Consider the following 22,986-nt stretch of genomic DNA (forward strand, 5'->3'; position numbering starts at 1 on the left):
TTGCCCACCAGCAGCAGCTTTCCCCTGTCCTTCCCTTGGTTCTGGGAACAGTGCGCCTGGGAACACCAGCAGCAAAACAGTTCGCACCTTTCGCCCCGCTTGCACCAAGTCTGCCACATATCCTTCCTGTCAACTGAGGTACAGACCAGCCAGCAGCGCAGAGCAACAGCACCCCTGCAGTGCACAAAACTTCCAGGAACACAGAGATCTCTGAAGAAAATCCTAGACAGCTGAGCCAAACATCCACACGAGGTGGTGCTCGGGCAGGCCAAATCCTTGTTTTACTACAGAGAACTGAGGGCGTGTACTAAACTGGTAGAGCAAGAGTTGCACTGGTTTCCACTGGTAGCCCAGGCACCCAAGTCCCTGCAGGAGATCTTCTTGTAACCCCACAGACTGTGAACACCCACCCACACCTCTTCTCAGGGAGGGTTCCCATCAGACACCTCGTTTCCACTTAGAGTGAAGGTCCCTTTTTGGAAAGGGCTCTTCCCTTTCCGCTTTTTGCCCGCTCCTCGCTCCAAGACCTGCCTGAAGGGCAGCACAAGAGAGGGATGCCCCACTTGGGGCTGGCTCTGTGTTCACTGCTCCTGGAGGTGAGGAGGGTTAGAGGCCCGTGAGATCAACGATGGCTTTAATAAAGATGGCGTCATCACGCACGTAGGAGTTCTTGGCTTCCATCACAGAGACGGGGCAGAACAACGGGCAGCCGCTGGCAATGTTCATTTCCGTGATGGGTCGCTGGAAGGAGGAGGATGTCACGTCGGGTCGGAAGGCATCGATGATGTGCTCCCGGTTGTTCTGATCCAGGAGCATCAGGGTTACCTGTGGGGAAACATATAAATATACAAGAGCGGCTGAATAAAAAGCATACAGAAACCCAGTCCAGTGACCTGCTCACTTGAAGCCTGTGAAACGTGCAAGTACCAACGGAACCATAGCCACATCATGTGCCTACAAATCTGAGAAATGCCTTTAAGTAGGGTCAGCAGAGAACATCATCTTGGTGACATTCTGCAGAAACCTCCCCACATCCTGCCCTGTCACTGGAAAATTCTGTGTGGCAGCACAGGGTTGTCAGACTGACTGAAAACCTACAGCTGGCTGGCGTGGCGTTCACTCCCAACACCAATACCTCATGCAGGTATTTAATTAAGCTACAAGGTTGCTGTCCCCTTGCAAAAGAAGGTGGCCGCTCTCTCTGCATCAGTACTTCATCCACTCAGCCTTGAAGTGTTTTGCAAACCTGCCACGTCTAGGAACTGCAATCTGAGCTTCTGATGCCGAGGGAGGATCAGCTGCACCCCGAGTACTGAGGCCACAACAACCTTCCCTCATCCCACATTCATGCAGAGGCTTCGCTCACTTTCCAAACACACTGCTGCTCTCCTTGCTGCAACCTCTGCTGTTTCATGCCCCTGCCCTGTAGCATGCTCAGTGCTTTCAGCACAACTGGGGAATCCCCAGGGCAGCCAACACACCAAAGTCCTTCCTTCTTCTGCTTGCTAAATAGGCCAGACTGACAGCATCTAGAAGCTCAAGAGGGTGCAAAAGTAGAGAGGCATGTTGTTGGGTATTAGCAGCTTTGTCCCAAACCCACCTTCTGGTTGAAGGGCCACCGCAGAAGCGCATCGTTGGGTCCTTTCATCACCACAAAGAACAGGGACAGATGGGTCCCACGCCCGGTGCCATCCCCATTCAGGTAAACGCGCAGACACATCTTGTAGCCGTACTTGCTCGTATAGAAAGCTATCAAAGAGTTGCAAAACAAACACAGTGAGTGTCAAACCCAGCAAAGCCTGGCACTGACAGGTTCCATTGAACTCTGAGGACTCTAAAGTTTGGATCATGGAAGAAACCAGATCTAGGTCTTAAAATACATGTACCACAGAGGTGGTCCAGAAAGGCACCAGGTACAAACAACAGTCAGATGCCATCTTAGACTGGCCTGGAGACAGCCCAAGGTCAGGCAGTCACAAGCCCCTGGTCTAGCCAAGATGCAGAGTGCTGCGGCACAGAACAGGGCACCTGCCAGCCTCTCGGGCTCTCCCCATGCACTACCGCAGGCACAAGTGCCCCAGGCAGAGCCCAGAACTAGAGCTCTGCCCACAAGCTGGGTGCTTCCCACTGCATCCCCCTACAGACCCACCAGTTGTGCTGCACGTGACTGCTAAAGAAGCTGCAGTTCATGGCAATAAATAACACTGACGAGCAGGAACAAAACCATGCCAAAAAAAACCTGACTTGGGGTAGACCATCCTCAGTACTCACCGCACCCTCTTTGTAAGCTGGCTGCCTCTGATGAGGGCAGAGACTCAAGAAAGTGAGTTTTGGTCTCCTGTTAGGAGAGCAGCTGCTCTGCATGGCATGGGCACAGCTGGGTACAGACTCTGGGATCTCAGGCTCTCTCCTTCTCTCTTGTGACACTAGACCTATGCAGGGCCACAGAAATATGTCTTGGAAGGGGACCTGCTGCAAACCACCCTCACAGCAGCACAGAGCTATGTGCCTCAGGACTGGTGAGGCTCAGCAGCCTCAGGGCACGGGACAGGAGATGAGACAGTATTTTACTGCAGGACTCGGTGCACTTCTATGAACAGGCAGACTAGCACTAGCAGAGATACTGTGCACTTCCACACTGTGAGGAGCAAGAGATCAGGGCTTTTTCACCCACTTCCCTCCTGGCACTCCCCAACTTGTTTCCTCTACTCCTTCCTCTCCACCTGCTTCACCCAAAGGCTTTCAGGGCAGGTGCCACCCTCTACTAGTCCAAGCAGCACATCCTCACCACCCACCTGGGGCTTCTCAGCACTCCTGTAACCCTGTGAATGTAAAACCAGGCGGGGAACTGGAGGAAGGATGGCCCCAGAGCAGTGGGAGTACCCAGGAAAAGGCACCAGGTAGCCAGAGTGCTACACACCTTGTGCACCATGCTACCACCCCAGCGCAGTGACATGGGCATCCTGCTTCCCACTGGCCCAAGCAAATGTGAAGTGCATCGGAAGCAAAGCAAGAGCCCAGCAAGCTGGCCCCTCGCATCTGATGGCAAGCAACGGGTGGCTTTCCAACAGGAGCTTCGCTTCAGACTGTCCTGGTTCATGCCCCTGATGAACCTTTCTTGTGTGAATTTGCCTTTTTGAACTCTTATGATTTTGCCCTTTGCAAAATCCTGTGGCAGTCGTCATGTCCTCACAACACGAGTGAGTGGTAACTCTACTTCCTTCTCTTTAACACTGATTTAATTTGGCGTTTCCTCGCCTTTATATTTAAATACAAAAGAAACAATTCTACTCATTTTCCTTTTTCATCCCATTCGCAACCTAGACCTCTCTCCTCCCATCTTCTTCCCAGACTGAACAGCACTAGTCTATTTGCTTTACTTTCCAAGATAAAAAACCCCACCTCCACAAGAAACCTTTGTTTATCCACCTAATTTTCTCAGCTAAAGCAGCACCAGGAATGAGGACCTCTCATCTAAGCAACACAATCAACTACTGCAGGAAACAAGGCCTTTGTACTTCGCCCTTGCAAGAAAGAGAAAAAAAAAAAAAAAAAAAAAAAAGTCCTGCCTTTTCCAGAAGCAGTCCCAGCATTAGGCAGAGGCAACCCTCACCTTCCAATCCCTCCAGCCACATACAAGATTTTCATTAGCAGATTGCAGAGACCAACCAGCAACACAAACACAGTCTGGTGGCCCGCAAAGTAGTTTTTCCTTTGATGAAACAGTTTATAAAAGCCCCAAGCCCTGCCACCACTGCCAGGTGCAGGATGGAGACCAGCCAGCACGCAGCATGGAGGAGGCACCAGCAACCATGAGCTGCACTTCTGGGAGGAACTGTGCATTCAGAGCACGGCCAAACAAATGTCTGGACAGATGAAGCCTCTTGCATTAGGAGAGGTTTCACCCCTTTCCCTCCCTTGGGCTGACACTGATACTTATATCCCTCTACCAGCTGACTTGATTGTCCAACCTAGAAAAACAAATCCCACCCCCCCTGTGAGGACCTGAGGTGGCATCAGCTCGTGGAGGGACCTGAGGAGCTGTGCTGGGGCTGGGGCACAGCAAGCCAGGATGCCTGTGGCCAGAGAACAAGAGTCAGCTCTGTCCAGCACCTCCCTCCAAACGGCAGCCTCTGGACATGTTCAGGTCAAGCAGTTCTCGAGCATGGTGCAGGAGATGGACAGGATGCAAGAATTAAGGTCCCCTCTAAGTCAAACAAAATAGATCTGAAGCATATTTGTTCACTTGGGGAAAAGGAAGGAAGTGCAGCCCTTCCCAAAGGGGATGGAGAGTGGGGGTTTTCCACGGCTGCTGCTTTTTAAAAGGAAATGCTAATTGCATGTGCACAGTTTCACTAGCAGTTTATTTTCCCTCAAGAAGGGGAATCCTTTTTTCCTCTCAGTTTTTCAAGAGAAAAAGGACTTTGGACAGCCTTCAACCAGAAAAGAGATTTAAAAACAGTTTTTAAAATTAAATTGCTTTTATCTTGTGGCCCAGCCATAGTCTGCTTTTTCACAGCACCAGGAAGCAGGCGTAAGGTACATGCTCTAGGGTTGCATGCAGCTCTGAGCATTTTGAAAAAGCTCTCCAAGCATGCTTATATCTAAAGTGACTCCTGCTCAGGCAAACACAAACTCAACTCCTCAACCGTTACATTGCGAGGTGAGCTCCTCACTGAGCGATGAAATTGTGGGAAGAGATGGTTTCATCTTACAGCTGCAAGCCTGGGAAGTGCCTTCATAAGTAAACAAGCCAGATCACAACCTACTGCTCACTGTCCGAGAATTTCTTTTTTAAGAATAGGAAGAACAGTTGCTGGGCTGGGGCAGCTCTGCAAGGAGAGCCCCTTCCTCCAGCAGATATTCAAGCACTTCCCTAGGTATGGTTTGGGCTTTATTTAGACATCGTCTCTTGCACTGTCATGCTTCAGGCACTGAAATATTGGGGCTCCAATATATATATATTTCCTCCCTTCCTTAACCATTTTATTGCTGGTTTTATGGTCTCTGAGTATTTTAATTCTAACTAAAGGGTTATGCAGGGTTATTCCAGAGCTAAGAGGGTTGCATTGTCTATTATGAGAAATTAAAAAGGTCTTCTGCAATCAAAAAAGTACCTCTTTCAGCAGAGCAGTTTCATTTAGACCAATGCTAAAAAAAATGTTCCAGGCTCCACAGGGAAAGGGGGACAGAACAGAAGTACATCTGAATGGCCAGCATCTCCCCTGATAAGGACTGCTACAAATCCCACACCCGGCTGAGACACAAAAGGCTTTTGCAGTTTTTCAAATTTGTTGGCAATAACCTGGAGAGAAGATCGCAGGAGAGCGGCCTGTTATTGCCTCCTGACGCTTCCTGGCAAATTCTGTTATCTTCCAGATGAAAACACCATCGTAGGTGGATGCTTCCATGTTGCGGATCTTTTCCTCCATCTCAGCCATGGCCAGATCTTTGAGCCCAATGCTCCTTTCCAGCTGCCGGACCTGCTCAGTGGGATACACGGTGCAGCCTGGTTAGAAACATGTACTGCTGTGAGACCCAAGAGAGCCAGCAGACACCAGCATCCCCTTCAGGATGACTCTTTAGTGAGAGACGTTTTCCAGAATTGACAGGTGTCCCAGGAGGGAGAAATTTAGCATTGTAAGCCAATTCACTGAAGCTACCTTTTGAACCCTGTCATGCATCAATACAACTCAGTACTTAAGCTAGAAACTTTCCCACAGTGAATGGAAAAATCCTCCCAACAAGCAGCTGCGTTATGTTAGCAGCACAAAAAGTGAGGATGGGGGCGGGCAGCAGGGGGAAACCTCAGCATTGTGACAAAACTAGAGAAAGAGAAGAACCTACACCCAGCCAACAAGGTCTCCACAGTGTTAATCACTGCTAGCTAACATAGGGTCATGCCAGTTTTGGCAGCTCCCTTGCCAAGAGAGCACAGGTATGCTGCAAACTGCACAACTCACAGCTGCCAACACACACTGGCAGCGCTCAGCAGGGACTGTGATGGAGCATACTGGTGGGGGCAGCTTCTTCACACCTCCAGACCATGCTTGGCACAATGTTGTAGCACAGTGTCAATGATTACACTCCTTTTGAAAGGTCTGGAAGGTGAGCAGCCCCATGGATTCAGAGGGATCCAGTGAAATGCTGGGTGCTCTGTCTCTTGTTGGAAAACTTCACCTAGGAACAACATCTCAATGTCTGCATAATGTGATTACTAACAGAGATCTGAACGCTTCATGCATGTCAGTTTAATTCCCATCTTTTCCAGGAAGCTTTTGAGGGTTAGGCACAGGCACAAACAATATTTTAGTTCTGCCTTCACATTTGTGGAGATGCAGGACTAGGTGGTGAAGCTTTGCTAGCTAATAACATGGAAAGGAAACTGAAAAGAAGTCTGTGCTGAGCGCTGGAAAGCCCAAGCCAGTGGTTACACACCTTATTACTCAGTGTTTCGATTTTCTCCTGGTCTAGTCGATGCTGCCGACTGTAGGCTTCAGCTGTTAGAGACACTCTTTCCACCTCCCGATTGAGCACGCAGACAATGTTCTCAAAGGTCACCGTTTTCCTCTCAAGGGCCTCACATCTTCCCAAGAGCTCCAGTGACCTGGAGAGCTCCGACTCAGAGCACAGAGAGTTTGCTGCCAATAGTGGGGAGTTGTTTTGTGATGAGGAGAGGGCAGGAAGGGGCTTTAGGTCTTCAGACCCAGCCTTGAGGCTGAGCACAACACTCAGCAGCATGTAGAGATGCTCCGCCAAACACTTGCTTTCGTGTTCTGGTAGCTTTTCATTTTCCACCTACATGAAGAGAAATACATCCCCATTCAGCAAGCTCAATCTACACTGTCACCATCCACAGAACAAATTCCTCCTTTTGAGGTCACATTAGCTTTAAATTATGCAGGGGAAAAAACAAAGAAAGATACTTTAAAAACCTGTTTTGGGGGTGGGGATGGCTTGTTTTGTTTTAGAAATGCTGCAAATCACATACAATGACGATGCTTAATGTTTCCCCAGCTGTACACACTGCTCTACTCTGTCTTCCTCTATTACTTCCCAAAAGGGCTCTGTCAGATGTACTTAACAGCACCAAAGCACAAAGCCTCACATAATCCCCCCAAGTTGGGATTTGTATGAACATCACCAGCAGGAGCTAGGAAAACTAAGTCACATGGAAAAATATGGCCTGGCCCCAGTTCTGTGCTTACAGCTGGAAGCAGCATAACCACCAGAGTCTCAAAGCACTCAGGGTGTTTCTCAAGAAGGAGGAGGTTCTCTTCCACATTAAGTTCATTCTCTGGATACCCAAACTCTGGACAGCAGATGATGTTAAGCTCCATTTGCAAAGGGTTTGAAACACCACTTTATTCAAGTCTCTGAACGCAAACATCTGTAACAGTTTGAGCAACAGCAGTCTGCAGGTTAACTCTAACACTGGAACTGCAAACAAGTCCCATGATAAACATCAACAGACAAGCCCTTACCACCTCAGCACATCCGACAACCTCAAATCTGCAAGGCACTTTAGATCTGCCACAAGTCTTCACATGATCCCGAAACTAGAAAGGAAGGCAGGCAATGTTAGATCTTATGCATCCCCAGCAGCTCCCTTTCCATCTTGCTGATGTCTAGGAAACTGAATACGATCTCAAGAACACCCAAGCCATTGCTAATCACGAGCTGCCAAAGTGCATGGTTAAAGCTGGACACTGCCTACCCATTAGGTATGACTTTCACTGTAATATAAATATAGCACTGACACCTGGAAAGAAGTTTTATTTTTCTTTCTCTTGACAGCTAGAAGGTCTCACTTCTCACCTGCATATGCATGAAAGAAAAAGCAACCAGCACAGGTACATGTTATGGATGCTCAGCAACAAGCTTCACTGAGAGCAGAGGAAGGGGAGGCATGAGGAACAACCCTATGAAACAGATAGCTGTTTAATATTGTGCACTTCATGTAACCCTGGTCAGGACATGCCACAGCTTGGTATTTTTACTTCCAGCTAAGCATTATAAATCTGAGAACAACAAGCTTCCCAGTGGTCCTGCCTGAGTATTTATAGCAATTACTGCAGGTCCACCTGGGCAAGGGAAGATGCTCTGCTGGGTCCAGCATCCCCTCGCTGGGGTACCAAAGGATGCCGCACCTTGGCCACCTCTCATCTGGCAGCTGCCATGAAGAACTGAGGCCAACAGTGGATATTTCTACAGAGAAGTCAACTAACCCCCCCAGCCGCCAAGATGACTCGTTTAGGTTCCCACACAGTGCATGATTAATGCTAACAAGCACTGGCAAATTATCATCTTGTTTTTGACATACCTCTCATCATCAGATACCAGTGCTCTGTTCTGAACAACAACCATATTCCACATTTAACACCTACATCTGCTACAACAGATGTCGATTAAAACTGTTTTTAAAAACTTCTAGATCCATCTGGCTTGCTTAATGAGTCAGGTTATCAGAGTTGCAACAGCTGCAGCTAATCAACAGAAGTTTGGAGACAGATAAAAGAGGGAGTTAATATTTAAACAAAGGATGGATCACCTATGGGAACCCTACAAGCCTAGTCTCTGCTGGGCTCCAGCTTCAGCCTGCAGACAAGTAGATCTGTATCCCAAGACCCCAGCACAAAGTCCTTCATTACACTGCCCATTTAGAAGAACTCTTTGCTCATCTTTTTGATGCTTCTGTCCCCCCTGCCCTGCTACAATGGCCTTTTGCAACACTGCTACTAAAAATATTTGCCCATAGCAGGCAGGATGGTTTCACATGAACATGCTTGTTGAAGATGTTTCCCAAAACTTTGATTTTCAGACTTTTGAGCCTTGCCCCAGGAGCCAGCAGCATGGACACCCTATAGACATGGATTCCATTACATGATTGATTAGAAAAATTAATTTAGCTGGAGATGGGCTCCCTTTCCATAATTGCAGCAGTGGCTGATATAGTTGCTTTACATAGGACATAAGTACCCTTTAAACCCATGAGCATGTTTTTCCCATGGAGGCTCTGCAGCCAAACATGGCAAACACACCGCCCAAAGGGAGGTGGCATTGGCAGCACTAATGCAAAACTGTAAGTGCTGATGAGTCATGTTCACTCACACCCGACCAGTATTTTGAACCTTATGGAAAGGTGACAACTGTACTAATGGCTGCCACTTAATTGTTACCCCCACTCCACTTTCTAATGGTCTCAGTTTTCCTCCCTGCTCTGGGAACACCGGTGTCAGCCCATCAGGACATCAAACACCACTGCAGCACATGGTTCACCGACAGTCAGATGGATACCTTCTCCCTTGGAATTTTCTTCCCACAGCCTTCGCAAGTCAGTGGAAATTCAGGGCAGACTTCATCATGAGCCTGTAAAAGAATCAACAGGAGAATATTTGGTCCTCTAAATAAAAGCTCCAATGAGGTTATACGATGAGTACAATTCAAGAGGGTAGTTTTATGCTTTACTACAGAAGAGCACTGTATTCTACCAACCTATACACAAATCTTGGTCACACTTACAATTCTGCAAGCTGACTTATTTGTGTGATCTCCAGGCTGCCAGAATTTCGGGTGCTCCATAGCCTCAGCCTCAATTTAAAAACTGCTATAATTTAATTAAAAAAAAAATCAAATTACTGCTTTGATGGACAAGATAATCAACAGGAAGCTCCACTTATGGCTCTGCCAGGAAAATACATATGCAGGCAGATTGAGTGAAGTAAGCCACTATCTCAGCAAGATAATTTGTATTATTTTTCCACTGTAATGGTTATCAGTCAGCTGAAGTATGAACCCATAGCCTACTTCATCACACACTGGGCTGAGCTGACAGTATCTTCACATTCGAATCAGAAAACCATTTTTCAACCAGAAAGAAAAATATTTTAACTCTGTTTCATTTAATAGCACCTGCACACAAGCATCCACCCCTGCAGCAAGAGCACACACAGTCTGACTGGTGGCCAGTGGAGCTGAACATATCAGGGCAATGTGATACTCTGCCCTCAGCAGATACTAGGGCCAGCAATACCAGCTAAATTGGGAATGCTAGAACGTGCTTCTGCTTTCTGTGTCCTTTCCACACTGCTTAAACCTTCTCTTTACACACCAACCAGTTGAAACAAGGTATTGTAAGTGCCATGAATATGCCTGTCAAAATTCAGATTAAAAGATAAGTGCACTGTCCTAGTTTCAGCTGGGATAGAGTTAGTTTTCTTCCTAGTAGCAGGTATAGTGCTGTGTTTTGGATTTAGTATGAGAAGAATGCTGATAACACACTGATGTTTTAGTTGGTGCTAAGTACTGCTTACACTAGTCAAGGACTTTTCAGCTTCCCATGCTCTGCCAGGTGCACAAGAAACTGGGAGGGGGCACAGCCAGAATAGTTGAGCCAAACTGACCAAAGGGCTATTCCATACCATATGACATCATGCTTAGTATATAAGCTGGGGGGGGAGGGGGTGGCCGGGGAGCAGCAATTGCTGCTCGGGAACTGTCTGGGTATCAGTCAGCAGGTGGTGAGCAACTCCATTGTGCATCACTTGCTTTGTATATTATTATTATATTATTATCGTTACTATTTTACTTTATTTCAATTATTAAACTGTTCTTATCTCAACCCAGGAGTGTTTCTCACTCTTACTCCTCTGATTCTCTCCCCCATCCCACCAGGGCAGGGGGAGTAAGTGAGCGGCTGCGTGGTGCTTAGTTGCTGGCTGGGGCTAAACCACGACATGCACTGAAGTATCCTGCCATGGTAGTAACAGGAAAAAAAAAAAAAATCCCAAACAGAAGCATTTATAAGGTAGTCATCTGAAACCAGATGCTTTGAAAACTTTTATTTGTTTTGAAATCTTTTGAAAACATTTCTTCTTTATTAAAACAAGTTACTATCTTGGGGGGGGGGGGGGGGGGGGGGGGCGCGAAGGGGGACACAGACATGCACAAACTTAAATATTTATTACCACATCAGAAACTGGAAAGTGAAACCCATTAGTGGCTCAGCTTTGGCTTCTTAGTTACTCTCTCCTTTTTATACTTCAAATGAGTAATCAGACTCAAAGCATCACTGCACTGTCCCTGGAAAAGCGACCGGCCAGCCTGCATCCTTCATCTGGGCAGTGCTGCCTGCATGGACAGCACTGCCTGCAGAGGCGGCGGAGGAGGCAGAGGAGGCAAAGTGCCTTCCTTCATCCCACTCGCTCAGAGGGGCTGAAACCTTTCTTCTACCCACCTACTGCTCTCATGTTCTAGAAACACCAGATAGCATCTTCCCCACGACCCACAAAATGCTGGCATAAGAACAGAGGGTCTGGCGGAAGGAAGGAAACTTCACTGTAGAGACAACTATTTAAAAAGGGAGTATTTAAAACTTATGTTCTCCTGTGCCAATGTGCTAGGCGTGAAACTACCACCCCCTCTGCACTTCCCACCTCCCAACTCCATGCTACACTGTGATATAACACCCAACATGCAGGCAGCCCTGCGAAGCGTGCCCAGCTTGCAGCACAAGGGAAACCAGCCCTGCACAGCTAAGCTGAAAGTGCAACTGGTCCATATGTAAATTAAGACACCCAGAAGCATTAGCTTTAACCAGCACAGATCCAAACCTCTAGACATTTTTGTATAAACAGTTTCGGGCTCTTCTGGAACCCCCTGTTCCTTCCCCCTCTATGCGGATGTCTGAACAGAGATAGTATCATCGCTGGAAGAAATCCACCCCACCCAGCAGCTCAAGAGCAGGGGTTGGCATTCCAGCCTGATCTGCTGCACTTCACTCCCCCAGGAATGGGGCAATCCTCCTCTTTACGCCTGTCCCAAGCCCACATCCGTGAGCTTCTGCAGCAGGGATGAGCATCTCTGACACTCGGGCATTTGCTGTGAACATTTTAGGCAACTTTGGAAAGCCATCACTGCGAACAGGGCTAGGTGAGAGCAGAGTCACTCTCCCAGAGTGAACCTATTGTGGAAATCAAGTCAGATGGGTGTTGGAGAGAGACGGCAGCAATAGGAGGATTAAAGCAGAGCTAGAAGACAACGCTCTGACTCAGACCTTCAGGGCTACGCTCTGTTTGCCTCAGTGTTGACTTCTCACCCACCAGCTGTAAACCAAGACACATACCGGCCTTCAGCATCCAACAGCAGGGGTAGGAAAATCAAACTGGGCAGAGTTAACAGCCTGCACAGCAACACTTCATTCTTCCTGCTCAATTAAAACCAAAACCACCAACTGATTCGCACATCAATTTCACTCCCTAAAAATAAACAGCAAGACAACCCAGCAGCAGCCTGTACATTACACACCACCATCAGAACAGGAGATTTTCTGGGAGCCCACCTGAGAGATTAGAAAATCAGACACTGCTGCTGCCTTTGGAAGGACAAGGGCAGCCTATGAGCACTCGCTCAGGGCACAGGCACTTGTGGGTTACCACTGCAGCTGCTCAGTCCTCCAGCACCTACCCGTGCTCCTCTCCAGAGCGCCAGTGGGCTGCAATGGAGGTGTTGAGCCCTCCTCCCCTTGCCTGTAGGCCTGCTGGCAAATGGAGCTGCCTGTGTGCACGCCATAACTCTCCTATCTCAGTATCAGGAAAGTAGAAAAGTGATTTGCAGTATTTGCAGTTGAGGTTCCTCTCGGTGCACTCCTGCTCAGAGCAGGGCTCCTTCCCATTCAGCAGGATCATCCCCACACACACCTAGCACTCAATCAGCAGGAACAGGCAGTTCCCTTCACAGCAGCTCTGCAACAGCAAGGGCAGTGCATTTCAGTGCAGCTGTGCAGAAAAGCACAGGCACACACAGGGATAAATCCTGTTTTAATAACAGCAGCTGATCCCTGGAGGATGCAATGATCATTTCCTAAGGAAAGCCAGGATGAGCTGCTCCACTGTGCCTGCATAAGTAAGACAAAAGGGAAAACTGCGCATTGCTGTTTTGCCTCTCAATGCTTTGCTAAACTTGACTTAACTATGGAAGAGGCTACTGCCGAAAATTATTATCCCCCCATCGTGGTGGCAGAGCAGGAGGTGCACCTGCTCCCCAGCTGCCCTGCTCGTAACCTGCCATATCAACACAACTCTGTTTTTATGGAGGTCTTGCAACTGTGTTGGGAAATCTATCAGCATGACACAACACTCCCCCTCCAGCTAAAAGGCAAGGCAAGCAGCTGAGAAAAGCAACCTTTGAAACAGCTGCTGCGAGATGCCTCTGCCAGAGCCCTGCAGGAAGGTTATCGCAAAGGGCACGGTTGGCAGAGAGACAAGGCGCAGCAGAACAGGCTTGGTGCGAGCTGCACACTGCAGCTCTTCTGCGAACAGTCTCCTGCAGGTTGATCTTTGAAAGTTAGTCCATTAGTCCCCTCCAAGTGTGGCCAACAGCAACCATAAGCACAGACAAAGCTGAAGGGCTTGGCAGCAGGAAGGGAGCACAGAAAAGGAAGGACAATTAATGGGATGGCAGAGCAAAGCCAGCCAAAGGGGCACTAGGAACATCGGACCGCTGTCAGGGCTTTGACATTCTCCAGCCCCAGCATTGCTGTGTCCAGCACACAGCTCCTTTGGCATCTTAGCCTGGCTACAAGAAAAAGGGTGAGCCCACAGAATTGTAGAGAAAACACTGAAAATGGGCCTCCAGTGTAAAAGAGATTCCTGCCTAGGTTTCGAGGGAATCTGAATTCCTTGTGCCAAGAAGCACGAGTTGCTTCATGCACCTCTGCCAGGTCCCCAGGGGCTCCAGAGCCTCCAAGAGGGGAATGTGCCACAAAACACAGCAGATTTCAAACCCAATTTCTCTAGCCTGTCCAAAGAGCTGGACATACCCAAGGGGGTGTGTGTGATTGTGGCTTTGGCTCCTGGAGCCCTAGGAACATCTCCCTGGGCATGAAGTGCCACCCTACAACTCCCAAAGTTGTGTTCATGCGGAGGGGTTTCATCACAGCTTAGAAGGGACACACAGCACTCACCTCAGCTTCAAAGCTCACAACTTAACAGCTTTTTGTTTTCTAAGGGGCAGATGCCAAAACTGGTAATTAGGTGGGCCACCACAAGAAGGCTGAGCTGGTTTTAGAAGCTAAGAGCAGACCCTCTACAGCTGGGGCTTTCCAACCCCCTCCCATGCACGCTCTCTGGCACTCCCCATGGCTTATCTCCCACCACAGACTTGGATGGGAAACTGCCTCATGTCTGGGCAGCCAGCTACAAACTCTACTTTGGGGACTGTAAGGGAGGCTGGGTTTTGTTAGGCGACCTCAGCTCCAGCTCTGGAAAGTAAAGGTGCGTCAGGTCCCTTTTTCCAAAGCAAGAGGTCCTTTTGGTCACTTGCATGTACAAGTCAGGGATCCTCCCACAAGAAAATGATCTGGTCCTGGGGCAAACTGCTGATTCAGGCAGAGCTGGCTACAAACTGCACTTTGACACCATGCCATAACTTGGAGCTAAAACCTTCAGAAAAAGACAATAAATGCTGTACCTGATTTTAAAAGGAGGGTTGGTCGCCCTGCTACAGCATCATCAAGTGTGCTTGCCACAGCGTTCAAAATGCTGTATCCCATGCAGACAACACTGCTATAAAACACTTGGAAGTACACTCCGGAGGCATCAGGAGCCAGGCGAAGTAGCATTAAAGACCAGCAGGTCTGTTCTAAGCATGTGCAAAAGCCTGAAGCTGAAGTTTTCAGCCTAAGCTGAAGATCACCCACAAAAACTATTAAAACTATTGGGGCATTCCTGGGATGCAGCTGGAAAGGCGGGGGGGGGGGGGGGGGGGGGGGCCCAGAAGCATTTTTGAAGTAGGACAGTTTTCTCTATGCCAGGTGCAGCAGGGCTTCTCTAGCATCTCCCAGTAGGAACACTGGGCAAGAAGGGACTGCCCAGTTACCTTGTCCTCTGGGCCCCAGGAAGCCACGTAGCCCAGAAGGGGCTGCAGACATACTCTCCAACACCACGGGCTTTGGAGTAACATCACTTAAATTCTGAGTTTTGCATCTTCCACAGGCTTCAGTTCACAGAATCACAGAATGCTTTGGTTTGGAAGGGACCTTTAGAGATCATCTTGCCCAGGCCCCCTGCAGTGAGCAGGGACAGCTTTAACTAGATCAGGTTTGCTCACAGCCCCATCCAACCTGACCTTGAATGTTGCCAGGGATGGGGCCTCTACCACCTCTCTGGGCAACCTGTCCAGTGCTTCACTACCCTCATGGTAAAAAACTTCTTTATGTCTAGTCTAAATCTATTCTTCTTTAGTTTAAATCCATTACTCTTTGTCCTGTCACAACAGGCCTTGCTAAAAAGATTCTCCCCATTCTTCCTATAGGCCCCCTTTAATTACTGAAAGGCCGCAATAAGCTCTCCTCGCAGCCTTCTCTTCTCCAGGCTGAACAACCCAAACTCTCTCAGCCTGTCCTCATAGGAGAGGTGCGCCAGCCCTCGGATCATTTTTGTGGCCCTCCTCTGGACCCGCTCCAACAGGTCCATGTCCTTCTTCTCCCAAGTAGTTAGCGATAGGACAAGAGGAAATGGGCTCAAGCTGCGCCAGGGGAGATTTAGATTGGATAATAGGAAAAATTTCTTCACAGAAAGGGTAGTCAAGCATTGGAACAGGCTGCCCAGAGAGGTGGTGGAGTCACCATCCCTGGAAGTGTTCAAAAAATGGGTAGACGTGGTACTTGGGGACATGGTTTAGTGGACATGGTGGTGTTGGGTTGATGGTTGGACTGATGATCTTAGAGATCCTTTCCAATCTGAATGATTCCTAGTTTTTACTTTCATTAAAAATAATCCAGCCACCAAGCCAGGAAACACAAAATTGCTACTCTACCCTTAATCGGTTTAGTGGTGGACTTGGTAATGTCAGGTTAATGGTTGGACTGGATGATCTTAAAGGTCTTTTCCAACCTAAACAATTCTATGAATCTTATGCTGAGGGCTCCAGAGCTGGATGCAGTACTCCAGGTGAGGTCCCACCAGAGCGGAGTAGAGGGGCAGAATCACTTCCCTCAACCTGCTGGCCACGCTTCTTTTGATGCAGCCCAGAATACAGTTGGCTTTCTGGGCTGCAAGCACACGTTGTTGGCTCATGTCCAGCTTTTCATCCACCAGTACCCTCAGGTCCTTCTCCGCAGGACTGCTCTCAATCTCTTCATCCCCCAGCTTGTATTGATATCGGGGGCTGCCCCGACCCAGGTGCAGGACCTTGCACTTGGCCTTGTTGAACCTCATGAGGTTCACACAGGCCCACCTCTCCAATTAAAGTGGAGTCTTCAAAACCAAGGTGACAACTGACCATGAGGAAAATACATCCCCTCCAGTTTGGATTAGGAAGGTTACCATCACAGATGACAGTCACCCATCTTCATTAGCTGAGCTCATCTGTTTTCCTAGCAACAACCCCCTCAACTTAGTTTAAATACTGCTGTCAGGATTAGAGTGTAAACTTAGTTCTCCTTCCAAAAGTTAGACAATTCCATTTCCTTATGTCTCATATAATTCTGTATCTCCCAAGATGAATGGGGCACAGTTAAAACCTCTGTCTGGGGTAACAAATGGAAATGTCAAGGCTGACCACATGAACACCTCTCTGCAGCCCTCTCCTCCCATCCCAATCCTGGGGGGGGGGGGGGGCGGCAAAGAAAGGGAGCTGACAGTATGAAAAGCATAAATAAAAGGTATATGAGAACTGAAGATATGTTGATAAAACAGAAGAGAGACATAGACAATTGGGGGTACTGCAAGGCAAGAAAAGAAACGCTCCAGTGCTGAGAAACCACAAACTCCCTCTACCTGGATATCACAGGACATGTTTTCTTGGTCTTTCCTTTTGCTCTAACAGGCTAGTTTTAGTTTCTGCAACCCTCCTCAGACTTTCCACCCGAATCTAAAGGCTCCTGCCCACAGCCTGCTTTTCTGTATGTATGTTCAGGCAGACTCATCAGGAAACCTATACATGAAAAGAGGTTACTGATTAAAAGGAAAGTCCCTGCAGCCCCACCACAAACTGTTTTATCCAAATGCCACTAAATATTTATAATATTTACAAAGTCTGAAAAATGCATTTATAAACCCAGATATGTGCTAAGCACTTAAATATTTCATATGCTTCACATAGCTTCAAGCAGAAGTGCAAGTCACGTCCAAGCAGATTGCACTCTTTCAGTTTTCTATGTCCCTTTGAGACCTAAACTTTCGTCTGCCTGAACAAAAAGCAAAACTGAAGTTTGTTTTTTGGTGGTTTTTTTTAAGTTGAAGACCTAGAGCTTTTCAGCTGCAGAACATTTTTTTTCCTTGTTCGTGCCCTGATAAGATTAGCAAACCAGAATTGACAGTATCTCTTGATTTGTAAGTGGATAACAGCCAAGTAAGTCTCTCTCAGTACGAACACATGATTTTTAAATTAGCAAACAATGAATTTGCTCTTAGGGACTTTCCATGTCCTGTCGGAAATAGCACAGCAAGGGACTTTCCATAGTGGGAGAGCTGAGCTGCTGCAGGACGTTACACACATTGCTGGCTACAGATGCAACTGTACTGCACAAGACAAACTCTACTTTGTGGCACTAAACTAACAAGCCTACCCATAAGGCAGGGTTTAACATTAGTCCACAGTACCAAGAGAGACTCTGGGCTAACACAGTCGTTTGATGCCTCCTTTCATCAGCCCTCCTCAGCCACACATACCATCTCCTAAACTCTGACTGCATGAGGACAGCTAGGCCTGATTAAATGCCACAGCTCTTTGGGAGGCAGCTGGGAGGAGAGATAACACAAGCCAGACCTTGCCTCCTCCCACCAGTTCCAGGGAAAGAATCAGCTTTTCCTGAGAGGGCACAAAATCATCTTACACCCATTAGACTGAATGCCACCCACAGGCAGGAGAGGCAAGCTCAAGCCCAAGACAAACCAACTAGCACTGCTCAAAATCACCGCTCCCCTTTCATTGCACAAGACTGCTCCGAGACTAAAACCGTGACAGTCAAGATCAGGGCTGCAGCCCAGGCACTCCAGAGCCACACCTCTACGAAACATACTCTGTTTTAGCAAAGCACCTAACAGGACCTTTTGAAGATTAGGTGGAAAGTGAAAAAGAGGCATAGCATTATCAGTTCGGACACTCTTAAGTAGTTGTGCTTAAGATCCTGGAGCATCACACATACACACAGCCTTGCAAGAAGGCTAACCCAGGATAACTCGTTGACTTTTTAAACTTCTAGTCTAAGTCCTGGCTGGACTCAAGCCTGAGTTCAAAGACTTCTAAGACCACACAGGGAGGACCTTTGGCAGATGATGATTTTTGCTGAGCCCTGCAGAAACTCTTTAAGATTTTTTTTTTAAACCCAGGATTAGAAGACCTCATCAGTGACAGCACAACCAATTGCACTGGAAGCTGCTGACAAATATAATTTGGTTTAGTCTAATGGAGATGAGCTCACTTACTACAATCACCATTTTGAACACTGCAGTGGGCATCAGACTTCCAGCCACTGGTCACCAGCAGAAATTAAAGCATGGCTCAAACAATCTGCAGGCACCAACAGCACAGCTTGAACCTGGAACCTCAGTAAAACACACTGTACCCTGAAATGCAACTCCCAAACTCTCTCTGCTGCATCAGTGTGAAGCTTTTAACTCGACATTTATTCACTCATACATCCACACCATAGGCCACTTAACAGACCTATGAATGACTGTTTCACAGCAGGAGAACCATTGAGCACCCTACATCCCCTCATCTTTTGGACTGAACTTTTAGCATAAAGAAGCGGAATATTCTAGACAGCAGGACAAGGAAGCAGAGGCACCTCTCTGTTAACACAGGCTCAGCAAGCTAGGCAGAAAACTCAGGCATGATCCACAGCTGTTGTTTCTCCCTGCCACCCTGCAGCAGCATTGCAGAGAAACCAAATGTTAGCCTAGACAGTTAAAGCTTTTCGTGACACACATCTCAGTCACTACCAAAGCTCCACAAACCACAGGGCTACAATCTTTACCTAGGGCAAGTGTTAGAGGGAAATAAAATTTATTCCTCTTATCTCGGCCCCCACCCCTCCCAGTGGTTCTTCCATTCCAAGAGGGATGACAGAACTGTCCTTCAGGAACACCAAAGCTTTTCACAGGTGAATATACATTCGTTCCTAACTGCCAAAGCATTTTAACAATGCAAATTGCCACAGCAGAGTCAGCTTGCTGGAAAGCACAGGGAAGCATGGAGTCCACTGGATCCTCAGCCAGAACACACTTCTTATGAGGCACGTTAGCTGTATACATGTGAAGGACCAAATGTCCATGGCCACAACAAGAAGGCCTGGACTAAAGAGCTGATGGGCTCCTTAAGAAGAGCAGGGGTGGAAAAAACATCCTGTCCAGTAGGCTCATGGCCCAGAACAGCATGGAGCTATTGGGGCAGCTGGATGGAAAAAGGATCATGGCCAGGCCACTTTCCCCAAGCTTATGGGTCTGAAGTAGGTTTTAGGTTCACACAATGCAGAGAACTTCACAACAATTTCATGGCACAGCACAGCTTCTTGACAGTTCACCTGCCTTTATAGCACAAAGGAGGTGGAGAAAGAGAGGGCGGTTTCTACCACACAAGGGATGTGCTTGGTGCCTGCGATCACCAGCAAATCTGAAATTCAGTTCAGCCTGTGCCCTCAGCAGGGCACACAAACCTATCTCAGTCAGCAGGGCACACAAACTATCTCAGTCAAGAAATCACTCCAGCTTACAGTGAAGTCCAGGAAGTTGGCAGCTACCACCACCACTGCCAGCATCAGTGGACAAGCAAAGCCACCTGAGCCTTCCCCAAACACAGAGGAAAGAAAAAGGACACAGACATCAAAAGCCTTGCTTTTATCTTTACCTCGTATTCTTTAATAGTCCCCTTCCAAGTGCAGCCACTGTTAATACAGACAGCAGGCAGACTTTCCACCTCCCGACGAGCTGCATTGTCTGGGAAAGCCTAAAATGGAAAAAACAACAACCCACAAAAATTACTGAGGGGTTGCAGTTTTAGTCGGGTCTCTTAATTCTTTATTAAGACTTTACTAAGACTCCTCCCAGGCCAGTTGCCACATCACATCCTCAGAGGTGTGCTAATGGCAAACAAATCGTTATTACAGCATTTAAGTAGGGCACCTCTATATTGACATGACCTGGATTTTAGAAGCTGGGGAGTCCACCATTAATCATAATGCTTACTACTGAAGAACACATTTCCTAGGAATAAGGGATTCTCAGAACTTGTGTTTTAAACAAAAACTACAAGTAGTATTAATGACATCAGTGAGTTGCTTTATTTTTTAAAATGTTTTTTTGCTTACCGAGTTTTTTTCCAAAATAGAAATTCCTTCTTCATATATTCCTTCCTGAATACAGCTGGCACACTTTTGAGGTCCAGCACTAGCAGAGAGAGAAATAATCAAACACAACAAAAAGAGACCAATTTATGATTTAATGATAAAATAATTTTTGATAACTTTATAAAATTAAAGCATTTTCTTATTTTTAAAACAACACATGGAGCCTTTGTTCATGTGTATTTGATGCCCATTTCTAATTTTTCCTTCTTCTCCTGATTAACCACTCTATTCAACCTCCCTCACTTAAAGGCAAGAGCAAGACAGAACACTATGAAACTTTTCCAGAAGCCAGCGTGTCCTTAAATTTCTCACATTTTGGCACAACAACCACAGAATTACTTTTAGGAGCAAGTTCCTTCAGTAGCTGTGAGGAAGACTGAAGAAAATGGGTGATCCACCTGGATCACCACCTGAACAGCAAAAACAATCCGGGAGATTCTGGAAAAGGGAACCTGGAAGCAACCCCTGGAACAATAAAAGGAAGTCAGAGATTACACATTCCCTTAAAGAAGATCTGATGCTGAACCTCAATGATTAAACACAGCTCCCTTGCTGAGGTGGCCCTGAAAATTAGACTTTTCTGTCCTTTTCTGCTTGAAAATGCCTTTTCAAGCATTTTGTCTTTAGACTGAAGGCACAAGTTACCTTATAATTTTCTTCAGACAATAGGAACAGTAGCGATGTCCGCACTGAGCTTGAAACGGCCTCCTCAATATATTCTTGCAGTCGGAGCAGAGGTATTTGACCTCCAGTTTAGTTCCCAGGATCTCCTTTGCAAATCCAGGCTGGTTTAGATCCAAAGAGCCAGGCGGAGTAGAGTTTGCTGCTGCCATGTGATCGAAAAATTCTGGCTGTATCTCCAGAGCCTGAAAATAAAAATATTTTCCCTGTTTGATTATAACGGATGGTGGTAATTTTTCACATAAACTGCATTACTCACAGCATATTACACGGGCACCCAAAAACCAACACCACAGGTAAATACACCAATGTAAATCACAAGTCTGCCTCCACCTAGTTAAACATACGTAAGGAAACTTTACAGTTAATTTTAGAATTAAATCCTGAACAGAGAGACAGCGTAGACAACCCTCACTAAAATCCCCATCCAAGTTTATTGAAATGCAGCCTGTTCAAAGAAATCAAGGCTTCTGGCCCAAAACAAGGTAAAAAACCATACTAAGGAATATAAAAAAAATCACTTCAGTCCACTTGTAGGCACCAAGTGAGGTAACCACAGCCTACCACCACTTGTTTTCACATGTCAGTTGTCAAAAAGGACCATAATTCTGCTCAGAGCCAGCCATTCCTGGGGAGATGCTGCGCATGCAGCGGAGCCCAGATTTACTGGCAATGCCCAGGCAGGCATACAGGGCTCTCCAGACTGGAAAATGAAGATTTGAGAGGCATGAGCAAATCAGAAAGGAGGAAAAGAATAAAATGCATTTGTTTTGACCGCTTACGATGATATGAAGACGCATCTCCCACCTTCACGCCCTGCAACTACATCCCACAGCCACCTAAAACATGTAAGGTAGCACATTCAGGTACTTCCTACAAATCAGCACAGCCAAGGAAGCAGCAAGGCTCACTCAGCTCCCTACATATTTTAAGTTTCGGGTAACATCCAACTTTTACCTGTACCAGGGGTCATTAAAGCTGATAAAGTGATCCCAGAACATGGACAGCGAGGATCGCATTAACAAAGATCCCTTTCCACAACCAAGTCCCCCATGGGAGCACACCACAGCCCTGCCAGCCTGGCTGCTGCAGAGGCCTCTGCCACCTCTGCCACCCTGGCAGGAGCTGTGCCTGCAGGCCCCAGGGTGCAACCAGGCCGAGTGTCATTATTTCTACGCTCCATATATTTAATCAGGTCTTTAACACAAATTCAATTTTTTAGTTGTATCAAGACTATCTGTTCCTCGCCAAGTTATCTGTACAGTCCCAGACACACGCACCTCCTGGGATGCCCGGGACCACAAGGGACGACGTGAGGCAGGCGGGAGGCACGGTCATCGCCTACCACAGCCGCCTGCTCAGCACAGGGCGTGGAGCCGGACCGGCGCTCTCAGGGCTCTGCAAGCCCCCACTAGCGGAGCCCCCACGGCCGCCGGCCCCGCTACAGCCACCGCCCTTACGGGGAGAAACGCCTCCCAGGCTGCGAAGCGGCGGCGGAGCCTCCCCGCACCGCCGTCACCCGGGGGAGAGGCCGGGGCTGCCCGCGCTCCGCGGGGAGCCGAGCCCGCCGCCCCGTTCGCCCGCCCCGCTGGCGGGAGGCTGCCCCCCCCCGGTGCGCCCCGGCCTGCCCGCCGCTAGGAGGGGCCGCGCCAGGGCCGGGCGCAAGGCGGAGCGAGGCCCGGGGCGCCGCCGCACGGGGCAGGGCCCGCCCGCCTCCTCCGCCGCGGCCCGGCCTGGCCGCGTCCCCCTGCCCCGCCGCCCCTCGTCCGTCCCCCGCCGGCCCGGTACCGCGGGTGAGAGGGCAGGGCCGCACTCACCGGCCGCCTCCGTCCGCGCCCCGCACCGGAAGCGCCCCCCGGCCCCGCCCACCGGACACGTGTAGCAAGCCCCGCCCCGCCGGGCCCGCTCGCACCGGGCCATGCCCCACCCTGCGCGGCGGCGCGCAGCAACGGCCC

General features: G+C 48.2%; 1 protein-coding gene across 2 annotated transcripts; it reads right to left on the reverse strand.

Moving 5' to 3' along the window:
- TRAF2 (TNF receptor associated factor 2) lies at positions 1 to 22,875 on the reverse strand. 2 transcript variants are annotated; one of them, XM_075717170.1, is made up of 9 exons: positions 22,849 to 22,875; positions 20,996 to 21,216; positions 20,312 to 20,390; positions 19,852 to 19,950; positions 9,298 to 9,369; positions 6,439 to 6,798; positions 5,306 to 5,483; positions 1,601 to 1,749; positions 1 to 825 (listed from the first exon to the last, which is right to left on the reverse strand). In XM_075717170.1, exons 2-9 carry the CDS (start codon positions 21,181 to 21,183, stop codon positions 607 to 609), a joined length of 1,344 nt encoding a protein of 447 aa, XP_075573285.1. In that variant the 5' UTR covers positions 21,184 to 21,216; positions 22,849 to 22,875; the 3' UTR covers positions 1 to 606. The 2 variants fall into 2 exon arrangements, with proteins under 2 accessions (XP_075573285.1, XP_075573284.1); XM_075717169.1 differs by lacking the exon at positions 22,849 to 22,875 and adding an exon at positions 7,485 to 7,559.
- Positions 22,876 to 22,986: the final 111 nt, after the last annotated feature.

This window comes from Pelecanus crispus, chromosome 9, assembly GCF_030463565.1.
Source record: "Pelecanus crispus isolate bPelCri1 chromosome 9, bPelCri1.pri, whole genome shotgun sequence".
In the NCBI taxonomy this organism is placed as follows: domain Eukaryota; kingdom Metazoa; phylum Chordata; class Aves; order Pelecaniformes; family Pelecanidae; genus Pelecanus; species Pelecanus crispus.